At 38.3% G+C, this 14805-nt stretch overlaps 1 protein-coding gene across 6 annotated transcripts in view; it reads left to right on the top strand.

The window, feature by feature from the left end:
- Positions 1-14805, top strand: part of MAP3K4 (mitogen-activated protein kinase kinase kinase 4) — a 70363-nt gene that overhangs the window by 14017 nt on the left and 41541 nt on the right. For 5 of the 6 annotated variants that reach the window (XM_065731214.1, XM_065731206.1, XM_065731190.1 and 2 more), the window contains exons 2-3: positions 5066-5256; positions 12710-14091. In XM_065731214.1, the coding sequence (XP_065587286.1) occupies positions 5066-5256; positions 12710-14091 (1573 nt within the window). The remainder of the gene's footprint in view (positions 1-5065; positions 5257-12709; positions 14092-14805) is intronic. The other variant, XM_065731181.1, reaches the window with a different exon arrangement.

Here is a 14805-nt window from a genome sequence, read left to right as displayed (position 1 = left end):
CCCCAGTTCTTTCCTGTCCTGGTTTTGTTTGCAGACCTTTGAACATCTGGAAGATATATCTCAATTTTCCTGATTGAGCTGAAATATTAGATGGATTGCCAACACTTTGATTTAGTTTAAAAATAAAATAGCTGTTGTCAGCTACGTGCAAGAAGCTGAAGAATTCTCTTTTTTGAAGATACTGGTTGAAACACATGGTGATATAACACAGTAGTTAACTTGTTGGAATCTTTTTGGTTATTTATTTTTAGTTACATTTCAAAGCTGTTGGCTTTATTTATGTATGTATTTGTTAATTTTTTTAACCACACTGCTCTTGCGACTTTCCTTATATTCCTGATTTATGTTTCTTGGCTATGGTCTCTTCTGTATTCCAAGAATAAAACTGATGAGAAGCGTTTTGCTCATTAAAATTGAGGATTAGAGCAGCCTGCAAATACTCTGCTGTGAAGACTATGCACTTCCAATTTTCCTTCTAAGCATTGGGCTTAACCTGTCCTAAGTACACTTGAAAATGAGTAGCTTCAGTTGACTTCCATCTAGATCTTGCTTTTCACGTGTACCCCAAATTGCAACTAGGAAGGTTTTCACTGGCTGTGAGGTGGAAGACCTGTAGTTCTTGGGAGCAAACAAGAAGTCTGCTTTTACCAGTATTGCAAAACTACTCCAATTAAAACAATATTTAGGAACCAACAATTCCATGTAATAACCAATACTTCCATTTGTTATCAAAATGCGCTGCTGGCAAAGCTAAGGTTTATGGGTTTAACTAGTCTTTGGTTAGTTCATGAAGTAGCACACAAGCCTTACAAATGCTAAGTTAGTAATCTAACACATCTAAACCTATGTTAAAATGACAACTGTTATTCAGAGGGTTGCTACTGGTGTTCATGTACATCTGCTATTTGATTTTGTGTAAATGAGAAATCCTTACATCAGTTTAGTCCTACCTGTGTACTTCCTTTAGTTCAGAACCTGTATGTCTAGTGCACTGCTGCACAGTGAGGCTTTCATTCGTGAAACTGAGTCTTTGTGTTCCCAGACACTGATTGGAGCTCTGGCTTTTTTACATACTTCCCAAACACAAAAACCTTAATCTGAGCATGCTTGATTTTTACACTTGAGTTGGAGCCAGTGTTCTCTCTCTGAAAAGATTAGCCCATCTCGTCAACTGCTAACACTGTGGTTGGGCATGGTTGCTCTTTGACAACGTGACTCCTGGTTCTATATGTTTTGTGATAAATCTGCCAGTGATTTTACAAATTAAAGAACTACTTGGTGAGTAGTTCAGTCATTCAGAAAAATGTATCTGAATTGTAAGGAAGGCCTACTGGATCCCACTGTATAGATATGTATATAATTCAGGTGTGAAGTTGTAGGGTATTCTGAGTACATTTGGACTTTATGCCCTGTCATCAGGCAGAGCAGGAAAGATGAGCCAGTAGCTGCTGAGGAAAGAATTGGCGTATGGGCCTTAAAGATCAGTTCAGCCAGCTTGGCAAAGAGTTGTGGTCATTATGCTCTTAGAAGAGCTTACTCATTTAAAAACAAAAGGAAAACAGTGTCCTCACTGCTCTGTTACAGCAAGGTAAGCTGTCCTTGTTTAAAACTGTCTTGGCACTGAGCCCTTGTGCAGGCGCCTCAGGATGCGTTCTGCCAGGCCCCACAGAGCATCAGCACCCCACCCTCTGCCTTGAACGGCCAGTGAGATCACTGAACAAATAAATAGTTCCATAAGCATTGGAACTAATGACTTCTTGTTTCATGTGGTCTGGTCTCCTGTGGTTGATCTGTCTTTGGCAAACTCAGAGGGGTGTGCTCTGCCTGAAGTTTTCTTTGCAGTAGCGTTGTTTGCAAGAGTTCTTGGGAACAAAATCCTTTTGGTATCCAAAAAGATGTAAACTTGTGTTCTGCTTTCCAGCTCAGCATTTACAAGATTTGTCAGAATAAGTTATATCCAAAAAGGCTTCTTTGTTGTATTTGGCCAACAGTGCTTACTCAGATTAGATTGCTAGAAGACACACAAACAGTATGATTTCACAGGGTTAGGAAACAAAATAAAAGTGTTGCTGATTTTGAGTGGTTATTGTTATGGCCAAATTCACTGCAGGGTTCTCCTTAAGCTACAGATGGTGATATGGTACCACCCGAGTTGTTTTTCTTTGGTAACCTCTGAAGTTTAGCAAGCTTGCCTGCTGCCTTTTTGAAGCTGTAATGCGAGAAGAGTAATTTAACGCACAAAATGCACCCATGTCTCTAGGGAGAGAAAGACTGTTCTGCATGTTAGGATATTTATTTCTGGTTATAGCTAAAGGCAAATAAATGATTCAGTATCTGATTTTTCTTAATCTCACTTTTGTGTTACTGTCTGGCACTATTCTGAAAAATATTTCTTCATGCAGACACTCAGGCTTACTTCGTCAGAGCATGAGTAATGTTTCTTGTCTGCCCCAAAATAGCAAGGAAAATGCTCTTTGTATTTCAGGTGGAATTGACATGGAAGTGATCAGGTACTGATGCTAGTCATATTCTGTCTGACTTAGGTAGAGTATTTCTTTGCCTCCATGCCTTTCCTCAGAGTCAAGATGATGTTGCTAGCACACCTACTTCAGAAATAAAATGCGTGAGGGGATGAGGACAGACTGCATTTTTTCCCTCATTCCAAGCAAAAGGAGTGCATGCTTTTCCAGCTGAATGTTAAAGTAAACCATATGCAGATGTGGCATCAGCAAGGGTTGGTGGCAATAAGAGGAGTGTGGGGATCCTGGTATTCTAGAGGAGGAGAGGTCCTGCTGTCCCTTTGAGCTGCAGCCCAACTGTGGCAAACCATCAGGGCCTTATTCTGGCCTTAGGGTCCTCTTCTTGTCTTTCCTTCTCTCTGTTTACCCTGTGTAGGTAAAGATCAGATGGCTAGAAAGGTGTGGCAGAAAGATAAATACCCTGTCCTGCTGCCATTTACATTCCTCTGAAGCCTCAGTTGTCAGAAGGATTTTATTATTTGTGGTACTTTTTAAGGTTGCGAACAATTCAAATGATAGGAGACAGTTCACAGACTGTTTCTGTTTCTATGGATGAATTTGCTCTATAAAGCTCCTAATATGTTAGTGAGAAACAGAAAATGTACTGAAGTTCAGTTAGTTGTTGGTGTTGTCCTCTGAGAGTAGCGTCGTTACGGTATGTCACTTGATTGCTCAGTGGAGATGGACTGTTAGTGTGCCCAACAGCAACTCTGCTGGTGTAATCTTATGGTGGGACAGAGCAAGTGCTCCCCAGGAGGAGGGAAAGGTTGTCTAACCTTACTGGTTGTTTACTGTTTTTGTCATGCTGTATTTTTAAAGCAAACCTTTATAGGAGGGTGCATGCATGCCCCAGTTGTGCTTGTTTTATGTCTGACCTCTTATCCTGAGAGAAACTGTCACTGGAAGTTTACATATGAATCTAGCCTGGAGTTTACATATGAAAACTGATGTGTGTGGTGGTTTGTTTTCTTTGGTTGGTTTGTTTTGGTTTGTTTATTTTTGCCATATTAGCTTAGAGGCAGACTAGCTCATGGGCTTATGCCAGAAGTGACTCAGAGAAAAGGCTGGGAGTTTTTGGGAGGGGAGAAGGGAAGACCTAAATCTCAATAATACAGAGTTCTGCCATAGAGGTGTGTGATACCAGGCAGGGGTTTTTGGAATATGCCTATTCCTTGCTGAAGGAGGAAACTTTACTCTGTAGTTTTATCATTGAAGGATTCAAATAAACTAATTCAGAATTCAAGGCATTTAAAAAGATATCAGCATTTTTAAATTGGTGAATTGTCTTGTGATACTGTACATAAGGCTACCCTACAATGCTTGCTTAGATGTCTCTAATCTTCCAGTTCTTAATCTAATCTTCCAGTTCTTAAATGGATCTTGTAAACAGGAGGGAGGGAGACTTTTTATACAGTTGGATAGTGACAGGACAAGAGGGAATTACTTTAAATTAGAAGAGGGGAGATTTAGGTGAGGTGTTAGGAGGAAATTCTTTACTGAGAGAGTAGTGAGGCACTGGAAAAAGTTGCTTGGAGAAGCTGTGGTTGTTCCATCTCTGGAGGTGCTCAAGGCCAGCCTGGATGGGGCCCTGGGCTGTGTGAGCTGGTGGTTAGCAGCCCTGCCCATGGCAGGGGGTTGGAACTGGCTGATCCTTAAGGTTCCTTCCCATGCATCCTACTCTGGTTTTGTGATTCTGTAAAATGTAAATGGCAGTGTAAGGTCCCACTTCGGTCTGAAAAGCTCTTGTGCTTGATTCCGTGTGGACTTTGCAAAGATAGTGCTTTGTTTTGAACTCAGTGATCCAGCATCCAATTGTTAAGCTGACCATCTGAACTTATGATTTGAGAAACCTTTATACGTAATCTTAATTTCATGTTTGCATAACGTCTTCAGTTCTTTTAAAGTATTGTCTTCATTTTTCCTAAGGGCCAAAGTTGTTGAGCTAATTAAAAAGTCACTGTGAAGAACCTCTGAAGAACCTGCTGCAGGAAAAAAAGCTCTGGGATTACTTCACACGAAAAAATCAGTGGAAAATACATCAAATACATCCAGGTCTCATGGGCTAGATATTGGTTTTGTGAATAGTAGAGATTTTTTTCAGAAAACTGGAAGTTCATCTGTGTGGTGCGTACAGTTCAGAGGCTGGAGGGGAAGTTCTCTGCTGTTAAAAGTCAGTAGACTGGCTTTCCTTTGAATTTTTGAACTTAGGTTTGTTTCATATACCTCTTGATTTAGAGTTGCCACAAGTTTTCCGAGGAACAGATAAATTGTATGTAAGGTTTTTTTTACTTTATATTCTCCTAGTGATGCTCTTTGGCTTTATATCCTCCTTATTGCATGTTGCCTACCCTTTTCTAGGTAGAGTGTTGCCTCCATGAGTCTGAAAAGACATGGGAAAAATTTACACGACTGTTGCTGGAAAATGTGGAAGATTCGTTTTAATTCACAGAATGCTTGGCATGTATCGATGGATTAGCATTCTAAACAGATATTGCAAGTAAAAAAATTCAGTATCTTTAGCATTTTGTTTTACTTGGTCTTTTCAGGAAAGAGTGCAAATCAGAAGATGCTACTTGCAAGATCTCTGAATCTGAACCTGAGGAATTATCAGATGAAGCAAGTGCTGACACCTTCTATGGAACTTCTCCTCCTAGTACACCCCGCCAGATGAAGCGTATGTCAACAAAGCATCAGAAAAACAACGTTGGGAGACCTGCTAGCCGCTCCACTTTGAAAGGTAAGTGCTAGTTTTTTGTTGGTTTGTTTCCATTCTTTTGCTATAAAATGTCATATTAGCAGTCCTTTGTTTCCTAAAAAAGGAAACACACACAATATGGAGTGGGACTCTTAGGTACTGAATGATAGGACAGAGAAAATACAAGTGAAAGTCACTTCTGCAATTTTTAAAAAGGGAAGATTCATTTGGGTGTAGGAAGCAAAATTTTGCCTTAAGAATGGTCAAACAGTGAATTTAATAACTTTCACTGCTTTGTGTGATTTTCTTTTATACCTGTGTTGGTGCTATTTTTTAAAAGGTTAGTTTATAAACAGAAAGTTGTGATACTAAAAAGAACAATAATCTGTACTATTTCTTTGATTATTGGTGCTGAGCATGTATTGAAAATTGATACCTCTGTGAGAAATAGAGAGCTGGTGTTTATCCCTGCTAATAGATCTTGAGTTTTTAAAGCAGGTTTTTGCTATGTGTGAGGAAATGGTTCATGTTTTTGGGATGATACAATTATGTTCTTGGATGCTGCAAGCATAACTTAAAATATGTGGATGTGTTTTTAATCTTGAATGAATTGGATAGTGTTGTGTACAGTAAAATATCTGATAAGTTCATTTTTCTTAACTTTGCCTTTATACATGACTTGAGAAAGATTTTATTTATTTTTTAATATAGAATAAAATGAAACACCTTAGAACGAGCTCGTTAAGAGCATCTGCATATATGTTCAAGGCCAGTTACTCAGATTGAATTGGTTTTAGTTCAGTAAGAATTCATTCAAGGGTTAAACTGATTTCACTAATGAATTTAAACAGTAATTTTGAGATAAATTTTATTTAGACAAATGAAAGAATTGGACTTGATTTCTTGTGCTTCCAGTGTTTGTTTCCTTGTTTAATTTCTGCCATATCAACTTACAGCTTGCTTTTAGTATTAAAAGAATAAATTGGCACAATAAAACCTGTAAATATTAAAAACTAGCTTAAACTAGTTTATGAATAATTTCTTCTGTAGTCCAAGAGTCAAGTGATTCAAATTTTTAAGCTGATGAATGCATTTCATAGATATTTGTAAGATGCAATTGTGTCTTTTACCTGTTTCTCTGACTTGGATGTTATGAAATGTCAATTCAACGATGCTTTCCTATTTTTTGAAGTGTTAAACTTGGGCTGTGTAAAGAACAGCTTGTCAGTCTCCCTTTTTTTTAGTGGATTAGAAATGTATGAAACTTGCACAACAGAATACTTAAACTGAAACCTCTGTCCAACCCCCCTGCCCCCACACACAATTCCTGAAGTTCTTCTTTACTATAAAAATAGGGGCTATCCAAAGTTCTGAAGGCTAGAGAAATATTTGGGGCTACAAAGGAAAGTTCTTTCCTAGTTTGTCTCAAGCTACTAAGTACTTTTTCAGTCAAAATGAGAGGCTTAGATTTCAGTTTATTTATTTAAGATCTCAGTGCATTTTGATGAAAATTTTTATTTAGGCATGAGTAGTTTTTTGCAGAGCAGGAATCTCTGAAAGGTTTCTGGTTAATTGAATACGTTATAAGGAGTCCAGCGATCTCTGCATTTATCCTCTGTAATAGAACCATAGAATCGATGGATTTCTGGTTAATTGAATACGTTATAAGGAGTCCAGCGATCTCTGCATTTATCCTCTGTAATAGAACCATAGAATCGTAGGGGTTGGAAGGGACCTCCAGAGATCATGGAGCCCAACCCCCCGGCCAAAGCAGGTTCCCTACACCAGGTCACACAGGTAGGCATCCAGGTGGGTCTTGAATATCTCCAGAGAAGGAGACTCCACAACTCCCCTGGGCAGCTTGAACTTTCTTAATAGATGATGGATACTAGAAAGCTCAAGCAGATCCTGTCCCTGTGCACATGTTAACTTCTAGTTATCACCTGTTTTAGCTAATAGGGTCTCAAACACAATTTCTTAATCTTTTCTTTACAGTTACACCTCAGTCTGCACTGATTCAGCTGAACCCATAATTTTATTAAGTAGGGAAGCTGTTAGTTCTTCTTCCCCTTTGTTCTGAAAGAATTTCTGAACAGCAGCTTCTAACTACAGAGAGCCTGTGCAGACTCAGGGGAAGAGGTGGAGTCTGACTACGGCCACCTAGGTGATTTCTGTTATGACTGTGATTCATACAGTGGGAATGTACTCAGTACTCAAAGGAATTTTGGTTGTGTGTCATTTTTTAGTTCAAGTTGCAGCTTATTTATATGCTACTGTGTGTTTCTGGATGCAGCCTGTGTTGTCTCTTTTGATAAAGGGTATACAAGTCAGTGCTGTACGTTAAATTGCATTCCACATAAGATGTGTGCACATTAATATACTGTTCCTATTTCATCTCTCTAGTTCGCTGCATTTCAGACTGACTTAAAGGAGAGAAAGGTTCCTATTTTCATCATTGGATTTGTTGATTATTTTTTTTATTGTTATTTTTTGAGTAAGCGCTTTAAGATCCCAGACTCTAGTGTCATTGTTCCCTCCCTTCCACTCAGGTCACTTGTTGTTTAGTCACAAAGCCTCCCTGCCACATGCAGCCTGAGAGGTAATTACAGCTGAAAAACTGTTAGTATGGCTTAACTTGCTTTATAAGTTAAGTCATACCTATAATGCAGAACTACGATAAAATTTCTAGTACAAGCTCATTCAGTTGTGCCATTAACTTTAATATTTATTGCAGAATTGTCAGATTAGTCATTGTTTATGCAAAAACAAGTATTTTGAAACCATATGTGGTTTATTATGTGAGGGCTTTGTTAGGATCGATGAATATTCAAGTATTAAGACAGCTGAGATGTCTCCTAATCACGTTAACTTCTATTTCTGTTTTATTGAGTTGGGAAACTGAAGATGAATATAAAAGAAGAATAACATGTTAAAAATATAAAATTAAGTGATTTAGAATCTGTGGTAACTAGAATGTAAGTTCAGAAAGCAATTATTTTACCTGATTGCCAACATTTTTAACATCAAAGTGCTTTTAAGTCAATCTATTTCTAATCTACCTCTGAGTTTGAGAGATTTGATGCGCGTATTTCATCTCTGCTTATTGCCTTAATCATTCTCCTTTCCTGCAAATGCAGAGCATGTGTTCTTGCTGCTTTGTCTTTCTTAGCGTTTTGAGCTATTGTCTCCTCGCAGTAGTGCCAGCTGTGATGTAGAATGCAAGCTAATATGCTCAGCAGTGTGCTCAGTCTTAGACTGGTTCTGGCTAATATAAGTAGTAAGCAACCAGTGCTGTCTAACACAAAGTGTTTGAGTAGATAAATGTAGAATCGATGACTGAACTTCATGGATGATCTCCTAGAGTCACTGGTAGCTTTCCATTTCCAGGAGCATAACTGTGCGTGTATTCTTTGTGTGTTGTCTGCTTTTGTGCTTGGTAGCAGTTGAGAGAAAGATGCACAAGCGTCTGAAATGAAAGTACTATAGAAGTTACTAGAAAACTTGGTACTTGAAAAGAACAGTTTCTGTGCTGAAAATCTTGAATTATGTTTGATTCTGGATGTATGGTGATTTATATTTAACACTATAAGGTTTCTCGGTGCCACCATGTATTATAAAATAGGTGGAGAACTTGCAGCATTTTAAGATAAAAATGTTTAAAGGTGCATGCAGAATGCAGTTGAATGCTTTAAAATTGCTTTACTGATCACATCTTTTGTATTTGCCCTTGTAGACTTGTTAGAACGTTGCAGATTCCAAATCAGACAGTGTCTAAATGAAATACCAATAGCCTCACAGGCTGTTATGTTTCTTTCAAGTATTTTGCATGTAGAGATAAATTATCTCCAGAATTAAACTTGCTTCAGCTTTTGTGTGGTTAATCTGACGTGCCGCCTGCTCCCCACTCCCTGGCAATATGATCAGTTAATAGAAATGCTTGTTTTTAAAGTAGAGTTCCAGATTAGTTTCATTACAATTCTTGGTACAATTACTAAGCCCAAGTACTTAGAACTGAAACTGAGCAGCTTTTTTTTTTTCTTTTTCTTTTAGTGAGTATTTGTTCAAAAAGCTTGATTTAGTTTGCATTCTTGAGAAAAGTACTTGGCTGGAATTGGAAGTATGATTAAGTTTTTTAGAATGGCAATCATTTGCCGTAACTCCTTCTGTAAGTCATCCTTTCCTATGCCAAACTTTCTGTTTTTATAACAATACAGATGGTGGTTTTAACATACAAGTAACAGCCCTGTTGACTACTGTGCTCTGCATTTATTTTTCTTCTTTAGTCTTTCGGTAAGAACAGGATCTTCATGCTGTCTTCTTTGTGTTTTTCCTTTCTTATATCCTTCAGAAGATATTTTCTTTTTCAGAATGAATTGCTGTTATGCACATTGTGGCCTACCGCAATCCTGCGGGGGTACGGTACATCTCTGGCAAGGATTAAATTATATTTTTTTTAGATATGAGAAGTGAATGGAAACAGTGCTGCAGATCACACCATTAGTTACTTGCTTATAGCACATTAGCAGCTGAAAATGTGGTTTATAGTGACCTTTTAAGATTGTAAGATTAAGGTCTGGCAGTATTCCTTATCAAGATACCTTTCTGAGCTAATGCTTTGAAGGAAAAGTTCTAGTGAAATGCTATTTCCAAGCAGTAGGTTAGTTGTAATATATATTAACTCTTATGAGTGTGTGATTAAAATACACATTAAAAGAATCAATTCATGTGTGGCATAGCAATTTGGCAGACTTAAGCAAGCTTTGATCTTCAAGCAGAAACTTTCTAGGAATTTGAACATCATCTCTGCAGCATTATGGGCTTTGTTCATGTCCTGGACTAGAAAGTTGAGGAACATTTTTTTGTGCTCTTAACTGTTGAGTGTAGGGGATTTAGAGAAAGAAGCTGTCAGCCTGTAGGAGGCATGTGAGCCAGAACTGTGAAAAGTGAAAGCATGTACGAGGATCCTACTGAAGGGGGTGAAAAGTTAATTGCCAGTGAAAGGAGTTTGAATGGGTTGAGGCGTGGCAGAAACAGATGGGTAGATAGCAGAAGTTGGTTGGGGTTAGTAAGATGGAGAATAGAATCTGGAGAAGTTAACTGAAAAAAAGATCAGATAAGGAGTGATCTATTGTGTTTTTAATGCTCTATTTTTAGTAATCCCTTTTTTTTGTCAATAAGTTGACTGATGGGGTTACGGTAATAGCTTAGAGATAAGAAGAGTGAAGTAGATGGCATCTTGGAAAGTCTAGTGATTTATTTTCAACTTATATTTGAAGATTCTTTAATTTTAGACTTGTAAAGGGGTTAGTATGCCAGAAACTTTGAGTTTCCAAATTACCTGTTGGGCTAATAAAAGTGAACTGTCTTTAGCAGCAAACCTTATCTCGAGTGTGATCCTTTGGCAGAATGCCGGATTTATATAGGGTTTTTCCTTTAACCTAAGAATCTGTGCTCAAAAGTGGAATTTGTTGGCAGGTCTCTGTCGGCCTCCAAAGAGAGATGTTAAAAAAGTGACAGAATTGGTTCTGCATGGGTTTTTCTGAGCTTAATTGAAGGGTTTTTCTCTACTTGATGAAAACTCCTTCTGCAACCTCATCACCTGGAAGCATGAGCTTCCAGATGTGCTTTGCTTGGAAACTAAGGGAGCATACTTTTCAGGGGGTCCCAGAACACTTGAAAAAGAGGAGAATACACATTTCATGAAAGTGTCTGTGTACTTGTTTGCATTATCTGGCTAAGCTTCTAATGTTAAAGGTGTACCTGAAAGATTTTTCTCCAAGGATTGCTTTCTGGTTTTTAAACTCAGGTTGCAGACTAAATTAGAAAGATTAAATAATGTTTAAAACGGAATTCTAAAATGCACGTAGCTAAAGGCATATTTTTTGTTATTTTCACCACCTGTCCTGTAATCCAGCTGCAGTAGCTGGATACTCATGCTCTCAGTCATCAGTTATGTGGGTTGCTTTTCTTTCAGTACATCTTGTTTACAGGAATGATGATCCAGACTTGTATTTTTAATCTTATAGTAAGTAGATATTCTCCTTCTTTTCTACAACCTAAGAAGCTGCATAGACTTAAAATTCTGTATGTGTATATATATATATGTCCTTTTGAGCAAATCTCAAGCTTGAGCTTGAACAAGATAAGTGATTGATGCTGCCATCAATAAGATTCTGATCACTATTGCTGAGGTCTGAGTTAAGGGTTTTCAAAGGTATTTACTCTTTTCAGTTTCCCATTGGGGCTGAATATTTCTGCCTTCACATTCTTCAGTTAGCATCTTCCTGTGAATGTGAATGACTTTAATGTTCTTTCCTATTTATTGAGCTGTTGCCTTACTCTCAATGCTTGTGTAGTGTCCCAGAAATTATTTGTCACAAGAGTACCTGAGGCTTCAGGAGGATTTGTTAGTTAGCTTTCTATGAAGATTGCATGTATATGGTATTTTATGGTGTTTGACGCTGAATATGACAGATTTGGGAGGAAAGCCACATACTTCTTCTCTTGCTTTTGTTTCAGATAACTCTGCAACCCAAATATGATGCCTTTGCATTGTGCATTATATATTCACTTTGAGCTTCGTTATTGCACCATTTTTTTTCCTCCGGATAACTGCTCTCTTACCTGAATAGAGATTGAATGAAATTTTGTAATGAGAAAAGCCAATTCTTGTATGGCTGTACCTTCTTTTGTTGCAGATATTGGAAGATATGTTGTTAATGAAACAAGGCAAATAGCACAAATGAAAATCTTCATATGTGATTATTGTTTATTTCTTGCTAGAATTTCTGGGATGTTGTTTGCAAGCGTTGAGAATTCGAGGTGTAACTAAAGTTGAGAAGCTTTGAACACAAAAGTGCTTGATGTTGTGTAAAGTTGAGCAATACTTCTTTCCGTTTTTGCTGAAAAAGGCTGCTGTTTTTTGGGAATGGTGAAGACACATGGCAAATGGAGAGAATAGAGAAGAAGGCTTGTGGTATTCAGGTAGTGTATTAGGACTACAAAGGGTTTCCAGTGCTGAGATCCACAAGCCAGGATCGGATCATTCAGAATCCATGCATGCTCCAGTTTTTGAGATGGCACATACAATGGAATTTCTCTAATTCTATTTTACTTAGAAATTTTAATAATACTGTTGCATTTTGAGTTTTTATTTGTGAGCTTGTGGAACAAATATGCGGAACAAATGAACTTGGAAGCATTCTTTTCTTGATCGTACTCAGTTCTCTATAGAAGTCATACACAGGATGATGAAAATTCTCTGGAGATTCTTTCTACATGAGAGGTGAAAGAGGAGAAAAACCTTTGGTATCACTATTGATTCTTCTGTACTAATGGTAATTTACAAGACTTTGTTTTACTTCTACCCTCACCTTTTTTGTTTTACTGATATTAGGAAATGTTATATGCATGCCCAAGAAATGCGATTGGAAGCTGAGTGAATGGTGCATTTTCTTGTTGGTTTAATCAGAGTCTTTTTTTTCTTTTATTACAGAAAAGATGAGTATACCACCTCAGTCTGTGCATAAAGACAATGGGAAAACCATTGAGAATGTGGAGGAGCACAGCTATAAGCAAGGGAAGAAAATTCGAGACACCCTAAGGACTACAGAACGAGATCACAAGAAAAATGTGCAGTGCTCATTTATGTTAGACTCAGTTGGTGGGTCTCTGCCAAAAAAAACAATTCCAGATGTTGATCTCAATAAGCCTTACCTCAGTCTCGGCTGTAGCAATGCTAAGCTTCCAGTCTCTGTGCCCATGCCAATTGCCAGAACTGCACGCCAGACTTCTAGGACTGATTGCCCAGCAGACCGCTTGAAATTCTTTGAAACCTTGCGGCTTCTGTTAAAACTTACCTCAGTCTCAAAAAAAAAGGACAGGGAGCAGAGGGGACAGGAAAGCACCTCTTCTGTCTGGTTGAACCGATCCAATGAACTGATCTGGCTGGAGCTGCAAGCTTGGCATGCTGGCCGGAGTATTAATGACCAAGACCTCTATCTCTATGCAGCCCGTCAGGCTATTCCTGATATTATCAACGAAATCCTTACATTCAAAGTGAACTATGGAAGCTTCTCCTATGTAAAAAATGGAGCCAGTCTCAATGGTACGTCGGGAGAAGGAGTTTGCCAAGCAGCGCATGGAACTAGTGCTTTGGGTTATTCAAGTTACCACGAGCACCTCCATCGCCAGCGGATCTCATTTGAGCAAGTAAAGCGAATAATGGAGCTGCTAGAGTACATAGAAGCACTTTATCCATCTCTGCAGGCTCTTCAAAAGGACTATGAAAAATATGCTGCAAAGGACTTCCAAGACAGAGTGCAGGCGCTCTGTCTGTGGTTGAACATTACAAAAGACTTAAATCAAAAACTAAGGATTATGGGGACTGTTTTGGGCATCAAAAATCTCTCTGACATTGGCTGGCCAGTGTTTGAAATTCCTTCTCCTCGACCGTCTAAGGATGGTGATCCAGAGGATGAAGAAGTTGATAGGGAAACTGAAGTAAAGGAATCCTCAGGAACGTGCACGGAGGAGAGTGATGGCGAAGAACAAATCTCTGAGGAAAATGTTGAGGAACTTAGACAAGCCATCAAGAACAATTTTACTTATCAGCCAAATTTTGACTTTCAGGACCATTTTTCAAGGAAGTCTGATAGGCTTGAATCTGGGGATGACTCTGCCTCTTGGATTATTCCAGAATGCAGTGCCGAGGCAGGCTGCAGCAAACACTGTTTGACTTCTATTTACAGGCCATTTGTAGACAAAGCACTGAAGCAAATGGGGTTGAGGAAGCTAATTTTAAGACTGCACAAGCTAATGCATGGCTCATTGCAAAGGGCTCGTATGGCGTTGGTAAGGAGTGATTGCCTGCTGGAGGTAGGTTGTTACTGGTGTAAATGAGTGCCTCCGTCCACAGTGTTGTTTTTTACTGAAAGTAGAGGAATTAGAGCTGTGCAGAACTATTGATTGCTTTGCTGGTTTTGGAACATAACGTATATTATGATTAAAAGCCCTCTTCTACTTTTGCTGAAGTGAATCTGTTATTTGACCTGAATTAGAATATGTGAGGCTCATGAAATTTCCAAATGGCCGAAGCTGTGATTAAGAACAAGTTAGCTATGAAGTGATACCTTTTACTTCTCTTCAAGACAGAATGTCTCTCTGCTAGATGTCCTTTGTCAAAGCGTAATTTTTCGTGGGTTTTTTTTTTTTCATTACCTAAATGAATGAAATACTGTGGTGGTGCATTATGCAGGCTGGATAAGTAAATGGATGATGCTATATTCTTATTAAAGAATAATTGTGAGTTAATAATTATGAAATAAGCAGTAAATGAAGGACAGTAGCCTAAGTTTCACATGGTAACTTGTAGTAGAATGCAGTTTCTTAAACTGTTACCTAACTTCTGGGCGATTTTGTATTAGGAAGAATTAGTAGTTAGGATTAGGCAAAGTCTGGGGCCTAACAATGGATTTTGAATTAAGGATTTCTTAGCTAACATTTCCATTCTAATATGGATATTGTACGTGGCGTGGAACACATTACTGGTCTTAAAACAAATTCATGAAATATCAATAACTAGAGTCTTAG

This window comes from Cyrtonyx montezumae, unplaced genomic scaffold, assembly GCF_038088225.1.
Source record: "Cyrtonyx montezumae isolate F1298 unplaced genomic scaffold, pur_monq_1.0 scaffold_0, whole genome shotgun sequence".
NCBI lineage: Eukaryota > Metazoa > Chordata > Aves > Galliformes > Odontophoridae > Cyrtonyx > Cyrtonyx montezumae.
The sequence above is the reverse complement of the archived record's forward strand: the minus strand, read 5'-3'. Positions and strand labels throughout refer to the sequence as shown.